The sequence below is a fragment of the Acomys minous genome (assembly GCF_964271855.1).
Source record: "Acomys minous genome assembly, chromosome: 9".
NCBI classification, from domain to species: Eukaryota; Metazoa; Chordata; class Mammalia; order Rodentia; family Muridae; genus Acomys; species Acomys minous.
The window spans coordinates 81,433,315-81,456,200 of NC_140490.1; the positions used below are offsets into that span (position 1 = coordinate 81,433,315).

The window sequence follows — 22,886 nt, forward strand, 5'->3', positions numbered from 1 at the left end:
GAGAGGGAGGGAGGAAGGGAAGAGAGAGAGACAGACAGACAGACAGACAGAGACAGACACAGACAGACAGAGAGAGGGAGAGAGACAGAGACAGACACAGACAGACAGAGAGAGGGAGAGAGACAGAGACAGACACAGACAGAGAGAGACAGAGAGACAGAGAAAGAACACACAGCCCGATCCTACATGTTGCGCCCTTGCCCCGGGGACCTCAGAGGCCACTGAAACCTGAAGCCCACCTCGCAGGTCAGGGATCCACCCTTTTGGTCAGGTCCCGACTTGATCCCCGGTCCCATTTCTGCACAGTGTGGACAGCGCGGCCCCCTCCCCCATCCGTACCCCCACCCTCACCTTCGGCCCTGACCTCAGGACCAGGCCGTTTGAGAGGGTGGCACCTGCCTAGGGAACGCCTACCTGTGGGAAGCCCCGCCCACCTGTGGGAAGCCCCGCCCTCCCCCAGGTCCCTCTCAGCTCCCGCTTGCAGATGTCCCGCTGTGTCTGCTGTCTCAGCTCGTGCGGCTCTGCTCGGCTGCAAGGCTGGAACTCGGTAAGCCGGGGTCCCCTCGGGCCTCAGAGTTCCCTTGGGAAGATGGAGTATGCGGTTTACAAAGCTCTGGGATGTGAGAGTGCCCCTCTCCCCCAGGGGATCAGATTGAGTGAAGGCTGGAAAAGCTGGGGTATCCCGTGAATACTTCCCTGGAAGTGCAGGCTTGGGAGCTGGGCAGAGTGGGCCAGGTAGGGGGTCCCGAGATGGCTCGGGAGAGGATAGGGGACCCCACCCACCCAAACCTTCCCCATCCCTACCCCGGCTTTTCAGGATCTTTCTAGATAGAACTGAGAATTACTGGCTAGCTCAGTGGGTGTGTGTGTATAGGGGGGGGGGGAGGTGGGAGCCCTTCTGCTCAGTGGAGGACCGGATGTGGTGGCGAACTCCTTTAATCCCAGCCCTCGAGAGGCAGAGGCGGGCAGATCTCTGAGTTTGAGGCCAGCCAGGGTGACAGTGAGATCCTCTTTCAAGAGAAAAGGGGGACAGGGGGGGATGAGGGGGGGATGACTCAAGGAGGTTGTGGTCACATAGTGTGATATGAAGGGGGGCCCTATGCGCCCCAGGAAGGGGCTTTCATGGGTGTTTTTGATGAGTGATGGGGACTGTATGTACAATGGCTGCCTGGGGTCGCGGGTGACATTGGATCTGATCAGAACTCACTCGTGGTGGCACCTGTGGGCGAGGCCTGACAAAGCTTGCCCTCAAGGGTTCCTGATGGCTGGTCTCTCTCACCTCCTTCACCCATTCATCCGGTTACCCTGAGGCTCCTGGACGCCATCAGGGCAGGTCTGGCCCAGTCCTGCTAGATTCCAAGGAAGGGTGGCTGAGGGGGACTCAGGCCAGCAGCTCCGTCCCCAGACCGGGGCAGAGTGCTGGCTACCTCCTTGCTGGTCTCCAAGTGCCACACACACCACCACCCAGGGCTGGAGCCTGCCTCTCCCCCACACCCCCCCGCCATGTCATGTGGCCCAGACTGGCTGTGACTATGTACCAGAGACTAACAGTGGCTCGGTGTGTTCCTGTGTGTGGCAGCTTTGTGGCTGCACCCATGGTCACGCGAGATCCGGACAGTTGTGTTGACATGTGGCTGTGTGTGGTGTTTCTCACGTGTCCACAGAGACTGCGTCTGAGGGCATACGGATAGCTGGGCACAGCCGTGTGGGCCTTTGGTGGCTTTGTGTCCTGGCACCATTGGTGATGTGTGACTGTGTCAAGGCCTGTGAGAGGCAGTGTATGCGGCCTGCCTCATCCTGGTCTCCCATAGTGTCCCCACTGAGCTGAGCACAGGACACGGGGGCATATGTCCCAGTGTGGTGACCCACAGGGGACACACCTGCTTGGTGCTGGCCCAAGGAGGGGATTGTGTGGGGGTTTTCCGATGCCTGGGAGTGTGCAGGGCTGCAGGGTTCCATGCATGCCTGGCCCACCTGTGGCTCTCAGGAGCCAGAGCAAAAAGACTCTGGCTGGGTGTGTCCCCTCACTGTGACTCTGAGGGCAGGTGAGGATCTCATGATTGTTAGTGTGGAGAGAGAAGGGGACAGACAGACCCAAGGAGACAGACAGACAAGGACAGACCGACACAGACAGACGTAGAGACAGAGCTACAGAGACAGGGAAGGCACTGGCACGGGGATGCAGAGCAGTCTCGCTCCACTCACGCCTTGGCAGCCAGTCCCCTGGTGCAGCCAGACCCCTTGTGAACACCTTCCCTGAGCCGTGGGTGTGTACTCTCCATTTCTGAGCCTCCAGCTTTGACGCCCCCCGCCCCCGCCCCCCCCCCCCCCCGCCCTGGTTCTCAGCTGCCTCCCACATCATCAGCGGCTTCTCTTTCTTCCGGGCACATTATCATCCTGACAGAACTGCACAGGTCACATCAATGGTTTTTCTCCCAAACATCTCTCCCCTTGCAAGGCTAAGGGGAAAAAAAAAAAAACCCGCCAGAGACAAAAAGAGAGATAGAAAAAGAGCCAGGTTATTGAGTTTCTATTATGCTTGCTGAGTGATTTACTTCATGATTGGGGCCAGGATGGGGCGGGGGGGAGGAGGAGGGGACGAGCTGAGGAGAACTGGCAGCTCTGGTCACCCCAGCTATTCAAGGAGCAGAAGGTGACAGGAATTGGGAGTTCAAAGCTAGAATGAGACTTTGTCTCAAAGTAAGACAAGGCTAGAAGTGTGCTCAAAGAGCCCGCCCACAGCTCCCCTCCCCCGACCCCCGCCGCCGCTGCAATGACCCTGGGCGGCAGCCTTAGGGTACAGGAGTGCTGAGGTGATTGTCCTGCGCCCCTCCTTCCTGGCGGTGTCTGGCATCTTACTGAATCATGCTGCTGCTTCCATCTTCTCTCAGGCGCCTTGTCTCTCGCTTGCTCTACCCAGTGCAGAACTGACTCTGCCAAGAGTTAGGGTGGCGTGGAGGACAAGCTGGCCTGAGACCTCCCCTGCCTGCCGTGCCCAGGAGGCTGGAGACAGAAGTCACCCTGTTGAGTTCACAGTCACCGCTCGGTCCACAGCCCACCCCCCCCCACACCCCACCCCCGACTTGGAGGGTCAGGCTGGGATGATTTGGGTGACCCTAGGTAGCTGGCGCTGACGACCCAGGGTCACCTCACACCGCTAACTGGGATGACAGCCTCGGCTCTTGTTTTTCTTCCTTTTTGAGAAAGGGTCTCAGACCGGAGGCCAGGCAGGCCTCGCTGTACCTAGCTATGGATGACCTCGCATTCCTTTGACCTCTGTCTCTGCCTCCTGAGTGCCGGGAAGACAGGCATGTGCAGCCTGGTGGCTTATGTGGCGCTAGAAATGGAACCCAGGGCTCTGTGCGCGCTAGGCAAGCACAGCACCCATGGAGCCCCAGGGTTTTTGTTTTTTATTGTTGTATTTTGTTTGGGGTTTGGTTTTTCGAGACAGGGTCTCTCTGTGTAGCCTTGACTGTCCTGGACGCGCTTTGTAGACCAGGCTGGCCTCGAACTCCTGAGTGCTGGGATTAAAGGCGTGCGCCACCACACCCGGCTGAGCCCCAGGGTTTTGTACAGCCGTGGCTGGCCTCAAGCTCCGGGTCCTCTTGCTCACTCTCCGGAGAAGCACCCTTCTGCTTCCCAGAGGATGCTGGGATACAGCAGACAGTGTCCACTGACAGCTCAGACACCGATCTGACCACGTGTGATTTATCTCTGGTTAACTGTGCTCTGGTCCTTAGAGGAAGCGTCTGGAAGCTTTGTGTGGCCATCACGGGACTGTGAGGGAGCAGGTTCTCCAACTGCTGATGCGCATTTGGGGTGTTCTCAGATCTCCCTCAAGCAGCTGATAACTTAGCTTCCTGTGGTTTTGGAAAAGTGGGGAGAGGGGACTTGCTGCCTCACTGCCTTTCTTCCCGGCAACCCCACCCCCACCCCCCAGTCTCCGAACAACAAGGAGAATAAAACTCATTCTAGGAAATATCTTTGTAGCCTGAGATTACCTGCTTGGAGAATCTTCCAGAACCTTCTATCTTGCGCTTTTCTCTGAAGTTTAGATAATCACTTCTCAGAGATCACCAGCCTCCATGCAACCAGAGTGATGATCCAGCCACAGGTGGTGGCGGCCCTCAGCTTTTTTTTTTTTTAACTTGTACACGTGTGGCAGTAAGCAGGTCAGGACAGCCCTAAGTACCTGGCTGTCTCCTGGGGATGGCACTGTCGCCATCAGGTTTGGCTACAGGTGCCTTTTTCTGCTGAGCCACCTCGCAGACCTCTCGGTATGCTTGTGTTTTGAGGCAGGCACGGCCTCATTCTGAGCCATGCTGCACTTGACTCAAGGTAATCCTCCTGCTGTCGTCTGCCAAGTGTTCAGATGACAGGTGTGAACACTGTGTGTGTAACATGTGTGCCCAGGTGCTGCAGGTTGACTTCAAATGTCTTCCTTGGTCATTCTCTGTTTATTTTGTTTTTAAAAGTTGGGTTTTTTGTTTGGTTGGTTGGTTGGTTGGTTTTTTTTTTTTTTTTGGTTTTTGGAGACAGGGTTTCTCTGTGTAGCCTTGGCTGTCCTGGACTCACTTTGTAGACCAGACTGGCCTCGAACTCACAGCAATCCGTCTGCCACTGCCTCCTGAGTGCTGGGATTAAAGGCGTGCGCCCCATGCCTGGACCTGTTTTAAAAGTTTTATTTTAAGTCATGTGCATACTTGTGGGGTGGGAGGGTCCTTGCACAGGGCAGGCACTGAGGAAGCCAGAGAGATATTAAACCTCAGAGACCTGGGAGCTGCCCAATTCAGGCGCTAAACACGGAAAAAGGGTCCTTTGCAAGAGCAGCCATTGCTCTTAACAGCTGCGCTATCTCTCCCGTGTTCCACCCTTGGCTTTAGTTTTTAAGATTTTAGTTTTTAGGATCCCTCGGCCTGGCAGTGGTGGGGCATGCATTTAATCTCAGCACTCAAGGAGGCAGAGGCAGGGGCATCTCTGAGTTGGAGGCCGGCCTGGTCTACAGAGCGAGTTCTAGGACAGCCAGGGCTATACAGAGAAATCTCAACATCAAAAACAAACAAACACACAAAAAAACCGCTTTAAGCCAAGTGTGGTAGCATCCACGTGTGATCACAAAAGTCTGGAGACTGAGACACGAAAATCACAAATTCCAGGCTGCTCTAGGCTGCAGACCTAGGGTCTGTCAGATAAAATAAAAGAAAGTTAAATAAGACAATAAAAAAGCTTCCTTGTCCTCTACAGCCCTAGTTGAGGCAGGGCTGCCGCTCTCAGAGCTGGGGAGTTCCCAAACTCCCCCATCTCAGCAGGTAGATGCCTGACGTCCCTTGGGTTTTGGCCCCTTCCTCCCTCTCTGAAGCCGGCAGTGCAGCTACCATGCTCTGAGGGCCTCATTTCAAAGTGGGCCCCCAGTGATGAGGAGGCTGCCTCCCACCTCAGAGTTGTCAGCCGAGGCCCGTGAGCAGAGGTCCTCAAGTGAGGTGACATATTCACAGACTGGGGACTTGGGCGAAGCCAGTAAGGACAGTTTCAGAGGCCACAGTGCCCCAACCCCCTACAAAAATGCCATCCATTCAAGGGCCCACACGGGGAGAGGCTGGCAAAGGGCTCTGGCTTCTCCAACCTTCTCTCTTCCCTCTGTGCCAGGCCTCCCGGCTTCTGGGATGCCGTTTCCGTGCCCTCTGGGAGGCCCCAGCTGGACTTGGCCAGAGCAGCCACATGCTGCCATGTGTCTGTCAGGGCCTCCCTGAGAACGTGCGGCCCAGGGTCACCTCAGGTGGGTGGCCTCACCGGCTCGCTGCCCTGAACCTTCTGTGCTTGGCCATTGATACCCACTCCTGGCACTGCAGGGACACAGGATTTTTCTGGATGGAAACAAGCTCGGTGTGTCCCACAGTGGCTCGGCTGTTGGCTGCGTGGCTCCTGGCCCTTAGCTTACTTCCTGTGGTTCTGTCTCTTCATAGTTCAGTCTGTGGTGCCTGTGAGTGCAGCCCTGGCCCCTCCCTCCCTCCCTCCCTCCCTCCTCCCTCCTTTCCTCTGTTTCTCTCTTTTTGTTTTGTTTTGTTTTGTTTTTCTTTCGAGACAGGGTCTCTCTGTCCTGGCCTCGAACTCACAGTGATCCGAGTGCTGGGATTAAAGGCGTGCGCCACCGTGCCCAGCCCTTGTTTTGTGTTTTTGTTTTCTTAAAGATTTTATTTATTTATTTTATGTGTGAGTACTCTATCTGCATATATACCCGTATGCCAGAAGAGGGAGTCAGATTCCAGTATAGATGGCTGTGAGCCACTATGTAGTTGCTAGGAATTGAACTCAGGACCTTTGGAAGAGCAGACAGTGCTCTTATCTGCTGAGCCGTCTCTCCAGCTCCTGTTTTGCTTTTTGAGACAGGTCTCATGTAGCCCAGGCTAGCTTCAGACTTGATTTGTGGACGACAATGACTTAGAACACCCGCCTGCCTCCACTTCTCAGTGGCTGGAGTTAAGGCTGTAACCCATCGTGCCTGGCTTTTTACAGTTTATTTTCTTTTGATTCCATGTTTACTTTGTATGTCTATGTGGGAGTGTGCCAACGAGACTGAGGACAGAGGACAACACACAGCAGTTGGAGCTTCCGCCGTGCAGGTCTCAGGGATCGAACTCGGGCCACCAGGCTTGGCAGCGAGCACCCTCGAACTCACAGAGATCCACCTGCCTCTGTCTCCTGAGTGCTGGGATTAAAGGCGTGCGCCACCACACCTGGCTCAAACACCACTGTTTAACCCCAACAAACCTTACTAACCCAGTGTCAGGTTAGAGTTGGCCCCTGAGCCACAGTTGTGGACCAGAGCTGGCCACACAAAGTACTGCGTGTGCCAGGCCCTCCAGCTACCTGCCCGCCAACTTTTGGTGATAGTCTCTGACTTGGTCGCCCAGGCTTATCTAGAATTCACAGAAACCCCCCTGCCTCAGCTTCCTGAGTGCCGGGATGACGGGGCACACCACCACACCTGGCTCTTGTGAAGCAGATCTTGGTGGCCCGGTCTCCCTGGGCTCACAGAGTCGGGTTGGCCCCATTTCGGACTATGTGTCTTGCAGCCGGGAGGCCCCGGTAGTTACTGTGGAGAGAAAGTGCTGAATGGCGCGTCTGTGCTCGGCCTCAATAGCAACAAGAGCTCTGTGAACAGCGACACTAGGCAGGGCCTGGTGGTGACTTTAGGGACGTGACGAGCGAGCATAATGTGTGCGTGCGTGAGTGCGTGTGTGTATGTGTGCGTTTGTGTGTATGTGTGTGTGTGTGTGTGTATGTGTGCATGTGTGTATGTGTGTATATATGTGTGTATGTGTGCGTGTGTATATGTGTATGTGTGTACATGTGTGTGCATGTGTGTATGTATGTGTGTATATGTGTGTGTGCATGCGTGTGTGTATGTGTGTGTATGTGTGTGTGTACATGTGTGTGCATGTGTGTGTGTGTGTGTGTGTGTGTGTGTGTGTGCATGTGTGGCCATCAATGAGGTCTCCCCAGCTATCCAAGGCTGAAGCCTCATTGTTCAGTGCATCTCTGTGGCTTTTGTTCCTGGGTGAGGGATTTGGAAAGACAGTTTGGTTTTTTCCTCCTCCAGAATCTCAGTAGTTCAAGTGTAAGAATAAAGACCTGAGTCACATCTGCCGTGTGTGCGCGCGTGCGTGCGTGCGTGCGTGTGTGCGTGCGTGCGTGTGTATGTGTGTCACGGCCTCGCCCTGTCACATCTGCCGTGTATATGCACATGTGTATGTCACAGCCAGGCCTCACCCTGTCGCATCTGCCCTGTGTGTGTGCGTGTGCGTGTGCGTGTGTGTCTGTGTTGGCCAGGCCTTGCCCTATCACATCTGCTGTGTGTATGTGTGTGTGTGTGTGTGTCACAGCCAGGCCTTGCCCTGTTTCATCTACTCTGTGTGTATGTGTGTGTGTGTGTCACGGCCAGGCCTCGCCATGTCACATCTGCCGTGTGTGGTGGCCATGAGGTCAGCAGTGGCCATTTCGAGTAGAGACAGGGTCCCAAGAGGATGGGACACTGGGCTTGGGTTCGGCCTGAGATCCAGGGTTAAGATTGTTTTTTTGTTTTTTTTTTTTTTGAGACTGGGTTTCTCTGTGTGACCCTGGCTGTCCTGGACTCACTTTGTAGACCAGGCTGGCCTCGAACTCACAGCGATCCTCCTGCCTCTGCCTCCCAAGTGCTGGGATTAAAGGCGTGCGCCACCATGCCCGGCTAAGATTGCTGTTTTGGTGACTAGAAGCAGACTTCATTCTGTAGTCCAGGCTAGCCTCAAATGCACAGCCATCCTGTGGCCACGCCTCTCAAACGCTGCAATCACAGGTGTGCGCTAACATAGCTTCCAAACAAGGTGCCCACAGCCTTCCCAGTCTGACACAGGAATGACGTACGGAAACGCTGCAGGGACAGACTTCCACTGCAGAGCTGTGTCTGCAGCGTGTGACATCCATGTGCACCTGGGCGCTCTCATTTTATGAATATTCAGTTAGTTTGAATTATGTGTCTGTGTGCGAGCGAGTCCAGTACCATCAGGGGCCAAAAGGGGGCGGTGGCTCCTCTGGAACTGGACATCCAGGTGGCTGTGACCAGCTGCGTGGTTCATCACACTGGGGTCCTCTGCCAGAGCAGCAGGCGCTCTAACCACTGAGCTATCTTGCACACCCCAAGGCTGTTGACATCTTTTCCTTCCTGGCTTCTGGGTGCATCCTTCATCCTGCCATGCTGAACAGGCTGGGCTACAGTGGCTGAGTGTCAGACAAATCCTTTGCCCCCCCCTTTTTTTCAGGTGTCTAGCTGGAGCCTTGCTTTTGCCGAGCCATGGAACCCACCGCACCTGACTTACAACTTGTGTCAGAGGTGACAAAAGATGTCCCTGTCCCTGCTCCAGACTCTGGCTGTTCCCGAACGGCTGTCACCGCCCTGGTGGCCGTCGGTATTGTCATCCTCACCCTAGGAGTCCTTTTGGGTAAGGAGGAAGGACGGGTCCTCGGAGTAGAGGACGCGTGGGTGTCTGACAGCCCCTTGTGGTGGCAGCAGGAGAATCCTGAGTTCCAGGTCAGCCAAGGCTACAAAGGTGTGGCTTAGGGTCCCCCAGCGAAGGGCTAGGGACATGAGTGAGCCTCAGCCAGCCTGCAAGACCATGATGATGAACACAAACTGGAAACCTTGTGTGGAAAAGAATAAAATGGACTGTTGGTGGCGGTGGCACGCGCCTTTGATCCCAGCACTTGCAAGGCAGCAGCAGGCAGATCTCTGTGAATTCGAGGCCGAGGCCAGCCTGGTCTATAGAGCGAGTTCCAGGACAGGCAGGGCTACACAGAGAAACCATATCTCAAAAGAAAGAGAGAGAGAGAGAGAGAGAAAGAGAGAGAGAGAGAGAGAGAGAGAGAGAGAGAGAGGAAGAGAAAAAAGAATAATAAAAAAAAAGGTTTATTTATTTATTATGCAGTGTTCTCTGCCTGCATGTACACCTGCAGGCCAGAAGAGGGCACCAGATCTCATTCTAGATGGTTGTGAGCCACCATGTGGTTGCTGGGAGTTGAACTCAGGACCTCTGGAAGAGCAGACAGTGTTCTTAACCTCTGAGCCATCTCTCCAGCCCCCAAAAGAAATTTTTAATAATTGTTCTGCATTCTACAACTATAATATTTATTAGCCTTTTCAGGATTTCTGGGTTACTGCAGTCTGACATGGCTGACTGCTGCCCCCTAGTGGCTATGCCTGGCATTGGCAGTTGCATTCTCATAGCCCTCTACGTGCCCTGCATGCTTTTAGGAATTTTCTTTTCTTTCTTTTCTTTTTTGTGCTTTTTTTTTTTTTTAAGAGACAGGGTTTCTCTGTGTATTTCTGGTTGTCTTAGACTCACTTTTAGACCAGGCTGGCCTCGAACTCACAGAGATCCACCTGCCTCTGCCTCCTGAGTGCTGGGATCCCAGGCTTGCGCCACCACACAGGCTGATTTTGAGTGTTTTTGCCTTCATGTGCGCCATATGCATGCAGTACCCACGATGGCCAGAGGAGGGTGCCAGAGTCCTGGGACTGCTATTGTAGGTAGTTGTGAGCTGCCATGTTGGTGCTGGGAACCAAACCAGGGCCTAACAGCTGAGCCATCTCTTTAATTTTTGTCTGCAGCTGGGTCTTGCTATGGCACTCTTTGTCTTAAAATGCCCATGATGCCACCCTCTTCATGCCTCAGCCTCCAGCGAGGCACACCCTCACCTGTTTCATGCGTTTTGTTGCTTTTCACTTCTTTCTATGATGCAAGTCACAGTTAGACACTCCTGTTAGGAGGCTGTGGGGGTGTTGTAGTATCCAAGTTAGCAAAGGCTACAGAGCGGAGCCCTGCTTCAAACGAATAAACGGGAGAGAGGCTGGGAATGGCTCAGGCCTTAGAGTGTCCCAATCCGGGACCCACAGAAAACACCAGGTGCAGTGACCTGCGCTTGTAATCTCAGAGTCGGAGACACAGGAAGATCCCTGGGCTCTGTGTCTCATCACGCTAGCTGAGCTGGTAATCTCATGTTCAGTGAGAGACCGTGCCTCAAACACAAGATAGAGAGTGAAAGAGACACCTGATGGCCTGACATCCAGGCAGGGCTGGAGTGTGGCCTCGGGATAAGTTGTGCAAAGGTCCCCTCCCTGGCTTGCTCTGTCCTCTAGAGTAATGGCTGTCCTGTGTTAGGAAGCAGGTTGGAACACACTGCGAGGTCTCCTGAGGGACATCTGTGATGTCCTCGACTCAGGTCAAGGAAGCAGACTTTGGGGACACCTGAGGTCACTTGGCCTCTAAAAGGTTTATACTGTTTCTGGGGGTCCCTGGGAAGGTCCCCTAGAGTCCTTCAGCAAAGGTGGTCAACCTTTGGGAGTACCTTGGGTCTCCTGTGTGGGTGGAGGCCTGGCGGGGACACGGGGCATCAAGCCCACGGTGCGGCTCTCTCACCAGGCACCGGTCCTTGTCCACAGCCTTTCTCTCAGCACAGAGGGTCCACGTGGAGCACACTGCACAGCTACATGGGATCCACTTCACCAGCTCCCTGCAGCAGGAGACCTCTGAGTACTACCGCCTGCTCACCGCTGCTCTGCAAACATTGGTGCGTGCAACTGCGGCCTGGAGGCAGGAGACAGCTGGGTGGAAGCTGAGGCATGGGACGGACAGGAGGTGCTGAAGGTTCCAACTCCACCAGCTAAACAGGAGTGAACATGCATCACATGTGTAGACCTCTGTCCTGGACATCGCTTACCTCAGAGTCCATGCTCTGATGGTCTCTCACTGAGCAAATGTCCACAAGGTCCTCAATGCTGAGGCATGTGTCAAGCCCACCCATCCACCCATCCACCCATCCACCCATCCACCCATCCACCCATCCATCCATCCATCCACCCATCCACCCACCCATCCATCCACCCATCCATCCGTCCATCTCCTGCCAATCAGCTGCTGTGACCTGTGCAGCTAAGGACGTCCCTGTAACTGTTTGAGATGTTGATTTCAACCTTTGGGTTACAAGACGGACGTGCCATATATTCTTATATTCCCTCCATTGCGTGCAGACACTGCACTGTGCTGGTTTGGTATTTATTGACAGGAGTGTTTCCACAAGGTTGCTAACTTCACGGTGCCCCTCCCTGCCCTGCCCGTGGCTCTGTGGTCCCATCTCACTGTGGCTGTATCATCACTGCTCTTGTTTCTGTTGCAGTTTGTGAGTAGTTTCCGGAAAACAGAGTTAGAATCGAGCTGTGCAGGCTGCACAGTGCTTAGTTATAGGTGAGTCTGGGCCTCTGTGAGGGCGTGGCACACTTGGTGGACATTATGGAGGTGCCAGAAGGTTCTACATATTTCCAGAAGATTCTGGAACATTCTATACGCAAGCACACCTTCTGCCTCCAAGGCCCCCTCCTCCTCTTTGCAGGGAAGGGAATTCCAGCGTATTTGTGCATTTCCGGCTACACTTTCTGCTCCAGGCCCTCCAGCCCCTGAGCCTGGACCAGGAAGAAGACATCTTACAGAAAGGGATCCAGGCCAGGCTGCAGGGACACGGTCTTTCCTTGGATGCCTATGGCACCATCATGTCCATAGAGCTCACAGGTAGGTGGGTGGCCACCACATCTGGGGGACAAAGGCCTGCTGGGGGGCATGGTGAAGCTCCAACTGTGTAGAACCTCAGATTCTTAAAAATAATCTCCCCCTGTGATGGGAGGAGGGGGGGGGACACACAGCTTCTTACACAACCCCCCCCCCCGGCTGCCTAATGGGAGCAGGGTGTCACAAGGTAGGAGCCCTCACATTCATGGACCATTTTCCGTGGTCTTAGCCATCCTTGGGTCACTGAGGTCCCAAAGACAAAACAGAAAATCCCAGAACTAAATGTTTCACGTGTGCTCAGTTGAGCCTGTTCTGAAGAGTATGATACAAATACAGGGGTCGCTGGGCGGTGGTGGTGGCGCCCACCTTTAATCCCAGCACAGGCAGAGGCAGGTGGATCGATTGAGTTCGAGGGCAGCCTGGTCTACAAGGGAGTCCAGGACAGCCAAGGCTACACAGAGAAACCCTGTCTCGAAGAAAAAAATATCCGAGGGGTCTAGGGCTGGACAGGCGGCCCAGCGGTTCCAGCACTCACCTGCCGCTCTTGGAGAGGGCCTGGACTCACATGGCGCGCACAGCTGTCTACTGCTCCCGTACCAAGGGGTCCTATGCCCTTCTAGTAACGCACACAGAGGCAAAAAGTCCCTGCACATAAAATAAGAAATATCTAGCCGGGGCAGTGGTGGCGCACGTCTTTAATCCCCCGGAGCAAGAGGCAGGCAGATCTCTGTGAGTTCAAGGCCAACCTGGTCTACAGAGTGAGTTCCAGGACATCCAGGGCTACACAGAGAAACCCTATCTGGAAAAACCAAAACCAAAAAAAAATTTAAAAAATTAAAAGAAAGGAAGGAAGAAAGAAAGAAAGAAAAAGAAAAGAAAAACTGCCTCCACCTACAGTGAGATGTCCTGAATTCAGAGCCAGCTGTCCATGCAGTGGACCGTTTAGAGAGAGTACCTGCTCATGTAGCCCAGGCTGGCTTCAGCCTCAGCGACAGGCATGCGCCACCGTGCCCGGATCTCACTTGGCTTTGTCTGTTCTGCTTCAGGAAGATGTGAAGGTCCGGTGACCGAGAGGGACTTAAAGTCAGGTAGGACTGGCCTCTCTCCCAGCTCAGCGTCTCTCCAGGAAGCGCATGCGCAGCCCCTGCGAGTCCGTGGCTTCAGACGCCCAGTTTCGCCCACATTAGCAGGAGATGCTAGCTGTTTTATAAAAAGCGGGCGCTCGCCGGGGCGTGGTGGCGCACATCTTTAATCCCAGCACTTGGGAGGCACAGTCCGGTGGATCTTTGAGTTCAAGGCCAGCCTGGTCTAGAAAGCGAGTCCAGGACAGCCAGGGCACTACAGAGAAACCCTGTCTGGGGGGGGCGGGGGGCGGGGGTGGGGGAGGGCGGGTGAATTGGCAGGGGCAGGATTTCACTATGTAGACCAGGCTGGCCTCAAATTCAGAGCTCTACCTGCCTCTGCCCCCTGAACACTGGGTTTAAAAATGTGCACTGTCTGCCGGTCGTGGTTGGCACACGCCTGTAATCCCAGGCAGGCAGGGAGGCAGAGGCAGGCTGGTCACTGTGAGTTCGAGGCCAGCCTGGTCTACAAAGCGACTCCAGGACAGCCAAGTCTAACACAGAGAGACCTTGTCTCGAAAAACCAAAAAAAAAAAAAAAAAAAAAAAAAAAAGTGTGCACTGTCGTCCCGGGCCACTATTGTTTTTTATGGTTACTGTGACAAAGCACCAGACACAAGTGACCTAATGGAGGGGAGGTTGAGTGACAGCTGTTCACACCAAGTCTGCAGTCAGAAGCAGAAGTGACCCCTGGGGCTCTCAGGTCTTATTTTCTCTTCAGCCACCGCTGTCAGGGCCTGTCTTCCTAGGTCAGCTAACCCAGTGCAGAGAGTCCTCTCAGATGGGCAGGCAGTGGCTTGTCCCTTGTGGATTCTAGGTCCCACCAAGTTGACAACTAAGATCCGCCGTCACAGAAGGTGACAGAATCCTATCGAAAGAGCCAAACCCCGGGAGCAGATGTGGTGGCGGCACGCCTTTCATCCTAGCAATTGAGAGGCAGAGCTGGGTGGGCGGATCTCTGTGAGTTCAAGGCCAGCCTGGTCTACACAGTGAGTTGCAGACCATCCAGGGTGACACATAGAAACCCTGTCACACCTATGCACCAGTCACCCACGTCTCACGCACGAGTCTGTGTTGTCTAGCCCTGTCCCCGTCCCCAGAGATAAGGAAAGAACTCAGAAAGGCTTTTTACACTGCGGGGGGTTCTAGTGGACCCCTGCAGGACACAGCCTCTGCAAGAAAGAGGCTCAAGGCCTCCAGCTTGGTTCTCGATTGATCCGCAGGCCGCTGCCCCGGGAACTCCTTTTCCTGTCAGAACAGTCAGTGCGTGAGCAAAGATAACCCGGAATGTGATGACCAGGTGGACTGCGCCGATGGGTCTGACGAGGCGCAGTGCGGTCAGTGCCAGTGCTGTCTGGGGTCCCAGCGATCGTGGCTCCCAACCTGGGGGCGGGGCGGGGCGAGTGGATGGTGGAGGGCAAGAGGCCATGGATGCCTGCTGGGGACGCTCCTCAGACTAAAACAGGGGTGGGGAGCCTGGAGCCCTGTGCTACCAGGAACGAGGGACTGCTCAGCCCTGAGCGAGGAGTGAAGAAGATGCTGTGGCATTTAACCACATAGTGTGGTTAGAAATATGTTTGCCAGGTGTGTTCCAGTTCACAGCCCCCCCAGGAGGCAGAGGCAGGTGGATCGCTGTGAGTTCGAGGTCAGCCTGGTCTACAAAGTGAGTCCAGGACAGCCAAGGCTACACAGAGAAACCCTGTCTCAAAACAAAACAAAACAAAACAAAACAAAACAAAACAAAACAAAAAATGTATTTAGCCGGGCGTGGTGGCGCACACCTTTACTCTCAGCACTTGGGAGGCAGAGGCAGGCAGATCTCTGTGAGTTCGAGGCCAGCTTGGTTTACAAAGTGAGTCCAGGACATCCAGAGCTGTTACACAGAGAAACCCTGTCTCAAAAATTAAAAAATAAAATAAACAAACAAACAAAAAAATCAGTTCACAGCTCCTTGTTAGGGGCTCGCTCTCTCCCAGGCTGACTACAGCCCCGGGTCACCTTTATAGGGAGGGGATGGCACCACCTGTGGTGGGCTCGGCCCTCCAGGAGCTGTTGTTACTAATCCAGAAAGCTCCCCACAGGGCTTGCTGCTGCAGGCACATCATCCAAGCATTCAGGAGCTGAGGCAGGAGGATCATGATTTCCAGGCCAGCTTGGGCTGGAATGAGAGCCTGTTAAATGAAAGAAATGAATAAAATACAAATAAATGACAGGTGTGAGCCTTAGATGTGTGTGACCTTGGGTGTCTGACCCCAGAGGCTGGGTGGGACATCAAGAGGACAGGGCAGCCCCAAATAGCAAGTTGGGGGGGGGGGCGTGGTGTGCCTTGAACTTGGGGCCAGATGGTGATTGACAGACTGCCCCTGGGGTCCCGGCTGGCGGGCTGGCGGCCTTGTGTTTTGCAGACTGCGGCTGGCAGCCTGCCTGGAGGTCGGCCGGCAGGATTGTGGGTGGCGTGGAGGCGGCTCCTGGGGAGTTCCCCTGGCAGGTCAGCCTTCGTGAGAATCATGAACACTTCTGTGGCGCCACCATCATCGGGGCCAGGTGGCTGGTGTCTGCTGCCCACTGCTTCAATGAGTGAGTCTCGATCCCGCCCCTCCCACCCCACCCCCGGCTTGGCTGCCCAGTCCTGCACCCCTCGCCTCCCTTTCCACTTCCGCCTTTGTCCAAAGTCCACTCTTTTTGTTGTTGTTGTTTTTGTTTGTTTGCTTGTTTTTGAGACAGGGTCTCTCTGTGTAGCCTTGGCTGTCCTGGACTCGCTTTGTAGACCAGGCTGGCCTTGAACTCAGAGACGTGCTTGCCTCTGCCTCCCACGTGCTGGGATTAAAGGCGTGCGCCACCACGCCCAGTCAAAGGCCGTCCTTTCCTTTTTCTTTCTTTTTACACGTATGACTGTTTTGCTTGCATGTCTGTTGGCGCATCAGGTGCATGCCTGATGCTTATGGAGGCCAGCAGGGGGCGTCGGATCCCCCGGCTGTGAGCTATAGTGTGGGTGCTGAGTATCGAACCAACATCCTCAGCAAAAGCATCCAGGGCTTTTAACCACTGAACCATCTCTCCAGGCCCTCTTTTCTTTTTAAAAAAACAAATCAATTAATTATACTTTTTTGTTTGGTTGGTTTGGTTTGGTTTTTGGTTTTTCAAGACAAGGTTTCCTCTGTGTAGATCTGGCTGGCCTCAAACTCACAAAGAGATCCCTGCCTCTGCCTCCCGAGTGCTGGGATTAAAGGCGTGTACCACTATACCCAGCTTTTCTTTCTTCTTTTTCTTTTTCTTCTTATTTATTTATTTGGGGGGGTTGTTGGGGGTTTTTTTCAAGACAAGGTTTCTCTGTGTAGCCTTGGCTGTCCTGGACTTGCTTTGTAGACCAGGCTGGCCTTCAACTCACAGCAATCCACCTGCCTCTGCCTCCCAAGTGCTGGGATTAAAGACGTGCGCCACCACGGCCCAGCACGGGGAGCAACTCATGCTTTATTTACGTATACGATATTGTATATGCCTGTATACAATGCCGCAGGCCAGAAGAGGGCACCAAATCTCAGTCGGGTATTAATTAATTATTCTTAACGCAGACCCGCAGTAGGTTTCCGAGGCTTCCCAGGAACTCTAAATCCACCTGCCTCGGCTTCCTGATGGTTACAGGCGTCCATCCCTACACTCCACTCTGCCTTCATTTTACTTATTATTTATTTAATTTTCAAACAAGGTCTCACTATGTAGCTGTCCTGAAACTCCCTAGGTACATAGACCAGGCTATCCTTGAACGCCCAGGGATCTGCCTGCCTCTGCCTCCCATGTACTGGTGTCGAGGGTGTGCACAAAGCTGCTCAGTTTTTCACATATTTATTTATTCATTTAGTGCCTGTGTGTGAGCGCAAGTGCCCTTGTGTGGGGGTGTGTGGGGGTGTCAGAGGACAACTGGCCATGGTTGAGTCTAGCCTTCCAACATAAGTGTCCCGGGAATCGAACTAAGGCCCACAGGCTTGTCCACAAGTACCTGTGTCCACTGAGACCTCTTGCGGGCCCTTGAATGTCCTCAGTCACAGTTTCAGACGCCACGGAGCGCCCCTTTAAGCCGCACCCCGGGGGGGGCCCTCCAGATTCCAGGACCCCGCGCAGTGGGCCGCCCAGGCAGGCAGCGTGCACCTGAGCGGCTCGGAGGCCAGCGCCGTGCGCGCACGCGTGCTCCGCATCTCCAAGCATCCCGCCTACGACGCGGACACGGCGGACTTCGACGTGGCGGTGCTGGAGCTGGCGCGCTCGCTGCGCTTCGGCCGCTACGTGCAGCCCGCCTGCCTCCCCGCGGCCACGCACGTCTTCCCGCCGCGCAAGAAGTGCCTGATCTCCGGCTGGGGCTACCTGAAGGAGGACTTCCGTAAGCCGCGCAGCCTCCCACTCCCGACGCCTTCGAGCCCCAAAGTCCAGGCTTGTGACCGGGGCTACGGTGGCTGAGGCAGGGGATCAGCCCCAAAGACCTTAGCGAGACCTTGTCCCCAAAACTAAAAATAGGCTTGGGGGCGTGGTCAGGGTGGAACCCCGCCTAGAATCCCCCCAGTGAGGGGTTGGGGGCGTGGTCAGGGTGGAGCCCCGCCTAGAATCCCCCAGTGAGGGGCTGGGGCGTGGTCAGGGTGGAGCCCCGCCTAGAATCCCCTAGTGAAAGTTTGGGGACGTGGTCAGGACTGGGGCGTTTGCTAACATTTGGGAGCCTGTGGGTTCCACAGGTCCCTTAAAGAAAAAAAAAATTATGTAAAGCTAAAGGCTGTGGCACACAACTGTCATCCCCAAATTTAAGATGTGGAGTTAGGGCCAGGTGTGGTGGTACACAAAAAAATAAAATAAAAAAGAGGGGGGGGGGCAAGATATGGAATCAGGAGGATCAGAAATTTAAGGGCCGGGCAGTGGTGGCGCACGCCTTTAATCCCAGCACTTGGGAGGCAGAGGCAGGTGGATCGATCTGAGTTCGAGGCCAGCCTGGTCTACAAAGTGAGTCCAGGATAGCCAGGGCTACACAGAGAAACACTGTCTCGAAAACAAAAGAAGAAGAAGAAGAAGAAGAAGAAGAAGAAGAAGAAGAAGAAGAAGAAGAAGAAGAAGAAGAAGAAGAAGAAGAAGAAGAAGAAGAAGAAGAAGAAGTTTAAGGTTATCCTGGGCTACAAGAGACTTTGTCTCAAAAAGCAAACAACAACAAGCCCTATACCCATGAGATAGCGATGCCACCCGATGGCAGCAGGTGTGACTGCTGTTTCATTTGGGCCTGAGCTGATATGCTGAGAGCGAGTTCACCCTTGGGGCCCCTGAGTCATAGCAAGGGAAGCAGATAGTGCGAGCTGAGAGCACGTGTCGGGAGAGGAGATGAGGAAGATGAGGAATGCGATCTTTGGCTATTTTTTTTTTTGTCTTTTGAGACAGGGTTTCTCTGTGTAACCTTTGCCTGTCCTGGACTCACTTTGTAGACCAGGCTGGCCTCGAACTCACAGCGATCCGCCTGCCTCTGCCTCCCGAGTGCTGGGATTAAAGGCGTGCGCCACCACGCCAGGTTCCGATCTTTGGCTGTTAAGTTTGACTTTGCTACTGCTCAATAGCCGTGGATGCCGGGGTGAGGGGCAGGGGGCCCCTGCAGTTTGGGAACCAGAAGAGGAAATGGTCTTCAGTCTCAGAGTGGCTGCTGGGGGTCTGCGCTCTCACTCTGCTCTTCTCTGTCGCCCTCTGGGCAGTGGTGAAGCCGGAAGTCCTTCAGAAAGCCACGGTGGAGCTACTGGACCAGCGCCTGTGCGCCAGCCTATATGGCCACTCGCTCACCGACAGGATGGTGTGTGCCGGCTACCTGGATGGCAAGGTGGACTCCTGCCAGGTGAGCTGTCCCTGTCCCCTCACTCCCGAGAACACGCTACAGGGAGCAAACCAGCACTCAGGAGGCGGGGCCAGCAGGACCAGGAGCTCAGGGTCACCATGAGCTACATAAAGAGTTTGAGCCCAGCATGGGCTCCATGAGGCCAGAAAACAAAACAAAACAATCCCTACTGAGCTGTTGTTGTTGGCTGTAGTTTATGAAAATAGAAGTCTGTAAAAAAAATAAATAAATAAATAAAAATAAAAACTCCAGGCGTGGTGGCGCATGCCTTTAATCCCAGCACTTGGGAGACAGAGGCAGGCAGATCGCTGTGAGTTCGAGGCCAGCCTGGTCTACAAAGTGAGTCCAGGACAGCCAGAGCTACACAGAGAGACCCTGTCTCGAAAACCAGGGACCAATGGTGGTGACCTCGCGTGCGCTTTCCTCGCTCTGCGTGGGCACCTGCAGCTGCGTTACCTGGGTCCGCCCTGCAGGACCACAGACCCGGGGTCCGCCGGTCGTCGCCGTCCACAGCTCTGTCTGTGAGGCCACTGGCCCCGTCCGTGATGAGCGTGCGCCTTTGTTTTCCAGGGTGACTCGGGGGGACCCCTGGTCTGCGAGGAGCCCTCCGGGAGATTCTTCCTGGCTGGTATCGTGAGCTGGGGGATCGGCTGTGCAGAAGCGCGGCGCCCAGGCGTCTACACCCGAGTCACCAGGCTGCGGGACTGGATCCTGGAGGTGACGAGCGCGGCCGACGTGCCCGCGGCCCCCACCGTGGCGCCCGCTCCCGTCACCCCCAGCACTCCCTGGCTTACCAGCCCCGAGAGCCCGGGGCCCGACACCGCGCGCCCCAGCACCGCACCGCCGCGCGCCAGCACCGTGGCCAAGCCACAAGGTACCGGGCGGGCATCCCCTCCCAGGCGGACGCTTAGGGATGATGTCTGTTAGGAAGCACTCAGTGGGAAAGAAGAGATGGCTAATTGATTCTCCTCATCTGTCTCCCTGGTTCCTGGGGGCGTCAGAAGGAGCTCAGCAATTGACTACTGATGTCTGCCATGAAACACTCCCTGCCAATCTTGAAGCGCTCAGTGCGGTGTTAGTAATCAATTCTCAGTGTCTGTCACGGGAGGCCTTGGGAAATTAGTGATTGACTATACATTTGGGGGACGGGGATGTTGAGTAGGGTCTCTCCGTGTATCCCTGGCGGACCTGTTAACTATGTGATTAACTATTGATGTCTGCTTGAACACTGTGGGGGGTTAGCAGCTGATTACTGATTTCAGGGTTTTTTGTTTGTTTGTTTGTTTGTTTGTTTGGCTTGGTTTTTCCAGACAGGGTTTCTCTGTGTTATCTTGGCTGTCCTGGACTCACTCTGTAGTCCAGGCTCGTCTCAAACTCCGAGATCCTTTTGCCTCCCCCTTCCGAGTGCTGGGATTACAGGCAGGCGTGGGCCACCATGACCCACTGATTATTTTTTATTTATTTATTTTGTGTGTGTGTGGCAGGGAGGGATGGGGGTCAAATGCATGTAGAGGCCTGAAGACAACTTGTATGAATTGATTCTCCCCCCCGCCCCCCACCACTGGGTCCCAGGGAGTTAAACTTTAGCTTACCGGGTTTCATGGCTAGTGCGCGTACCCTGGTGTCCATCAGCGGAGGTCTGGTGTTTGATTCAATGTCCACCTTGACTCCTCAGTGAGAAATTGATTGATTATTGGTGTCGGCCAGGAAAGCACTTGAGAGCAGATAGGCAGTTTGTTATTGGTATCTGTCTTGACCCTTGGTGAGAACCTGGTGACTGCCTGCTGAGATGTGCGGTGAGCGTGAAGCTCTCACTAGGGGGCTGGCAATCGAGACTTCGTCCCTGGGGTGACCAGCGTGGTCCTGCCCCTGCCGGGCACCGGCTCTGTTCCTGCACACCTGTGTGTTTCATGAGCCTTGCATCCCTTGGGTTTTTGCGTATTTTTTTGGTGCTGGAGGAGGGAACCCCGGGCCCAGTGTAGGCGAGGCGAGGGCCGGGCCGCACCCTGCCGGAACTGTGTATTCCGTGGCCAGGATTTTCTCCCTGGGTTTGCTTGTGGCCCTCAGCCAACCCTGTTTCCTGTTTCCTGTTTCCTTCCTCTCCTCCTCTTCTTCCCTCCCCTCTCAGACAGCATCTTTTGTACCCCAGACTGACCTCAAACTCAGAACAAGCCTCCTGCCTCGTGAGTGCTGGATGACAGGCATGTGCCACTGTGTGACTTTGTGGGTCTTGGAATCTGATGGGGGCGGGGATTTAATTATCTCCGGTTCTTCTTCTTCTTCTTCTTCTTCTTCTTCTTCTTCTTCTTCTTCTTCTTCTTCTTCTTCTTCTTCTTCTTCTTCGTTTCTTTCTTTTGTTTTGTTTTGGTTTTTTGGTTTTTTGAGACAGGGTTTCTCTGTGTAGCTTTGGCTGTCCTGGACTCTCTTTGTAGACCAGGCTGGCCTCGAACTCACAGCGATCCGCCTGCCTCTGCCTCCCGAGTGCTGGGGTTAAAGGCGTGCGCCACCACCACTGACCGGCTCAAGTTCTCTCTTACACCTCTAGCCCTGTCATCTCTGGGTGACACCCCAGTTGCTCTGTGTGTCGGTTACTCAGAACCCAGAATGGGGGAACCCTGGGTAGATGAAGACCCCACCCCACCCCTTTCTCTCCTCCCCTCTGGCAGAGTGTGGGGCCAGGCCGGCAATGGACAAGCCCACTCGGATTGTGGGTGGGCTCAGCGCCGTGTCTGGGGAGGTGCCCTGGCAGGCCAGCCTGAAGGAAGGATCCAGACACTTCTGCGGAGCAACCGTGGTGGGTGACCGCTGGCTGCTGTCCGCCGCCCACTGTTTCAACCAGTAAGGCCCCCCAAGAACCCCTGTGGCAGATCCTCACCGCGTTCAGCACGCTCCAGCTAGCTGGTGTGCTGCTGCAGTCCCGTCAGCTCGTCTCAAAACCAACAGCCAAGGCGGGTGTGGTGGCGCACGCCTTTAATCCCAGCTCTCGGGAGGCAGAGGCAGGCGCATCTCTGTGAGTTCGACGCCAGCCTGGTCTACAAAGTGAGTCCAGGACAGCCAAGGCTACCCAGAGAGACCCTGTCTCGGGGAAAAGAATAAAAAAACTAAAAACAGCCAAACCAACCCTAGCAAGACAAACAGCAGGAAGCACTTGGGGGGTGCACAGACCATCACCCATCCCACTCTGGGCTCCCCAGCTGGGCGGGGACCTGGACATTCACAAAGTGGCGAGGGTCTTGGTCAGAGTGATAACAGCAAAACCCCAAGGGTGCATGCACTCTCCTGCAGGGGGCCTCTTCCTCAGGCGACTGCAGCCTAATCCCCCGCCCCGGGGTGCGGGTGTGGGCTGGTAGGGGGCGGGGGGGGGGGGACATGCCTGAGGTCCTGTCTCCACAGCACCAAGGCCGAGCAGGTGCAGGCGCACCTGGGCACCGTGTCCCTGCTGGGGGTCGGCGGGAGCCCCGTGAAGCTGGGTCTTCGAAGCGTGGCCCTGCACCCCCGCTACAACCCGGGCATCCTCGACTTTGACGTGGCCTTGCTGGAGCTGGCGCGGCCGTTGGTCTTCAACAAGTACATCCAGCCCGTCTGTCTCCCACTGGCCATCCATAAGTTCCCTGTGGGCCGGAAGTGCATGATTTCAGGCTGGGGCAACATGCAGGAGGGAAATGGTGAGCGGGTCCAGGAGGGGGTGATGGCTGTACTCTCCTGGGCCCTAAACCATTCCTCTGTGCTGACCGCACATCCTAAGAGCCCCTCAATGTCTCCTAGGGGCTATATATGGCCCCTCATTTGTGTGTATAAACAAAGTTTTTTTTTTTTGCTT

General features: G+C 54.9%; 1 protein-coding gene across 1 annotated transcript in view; it reads left to right on the forward strand.

Annotated features, from left to right (window-relative positions):
• The first annotated feature begins 345 nt into the window (after nucleotides 1-345).
• Nucleotides 346-22,886, forward strand: part of TMPRSS9 (transmembrane serine protease 9) — a 29,562-nt gene continuing 7,021 nt past the window's right edge. The window contains exons 1-13 of the mRNA XM_084795638.1: nucleotides 346-547; nucleotides 8,799-8,978; nucleotides 10,976-11,103; nucleotides 11,710-11,777; nucleotides 11,923-12,098; nucleotides 13,142-13,183; nucleotides 14,439-14,552; nucleotides 15,621-15,792; nucleotides 17,316-17,590; nucleotides 18,930-19,066; nucleotides 19,637-19,940; nucleotides 21,733-21,904; nucleotides 22,460-22,731. Coding sequence (XP_084651764.1) covers nucleotides 8,831-8,978; nucleotides 10,976-11,103; nucleotides 11,710-11,777; nucleotides 11,923-12,098; nucleotides 13,142-13,183; nucleotides 14,439-14,552; nucleotides 15,621-15,792; nucleotides 17,316-17,590; nucleotides 18,930-19,066; nucleotides 19,637-19,940; nucleotides 21,733-21,904; nucleotides 22,460-22,731 — 2,008 coding nt within the window. The 5' untranslated portion in view covers nucleotides 346-547; nucleotides 8,799-8,830. The remainder of the gene's footprint in view (nucleotides 548-8,798; nucleotides 8,979-10,975; nucleotides 11,104-11,709; nucleotides 11,778-11,922; nucleotides 12,099-13,141; nucleotides 13,184-14,438; nucleotides 14,553-15,620; nucleotides 15,793-17,315; nucleotides 17,591-18,929; nucleotides 19,067-19,636; nucleotides 19,941-21,732; nucleotides 21,905-22,459; nucleotides 22,732-22,886) is intronic.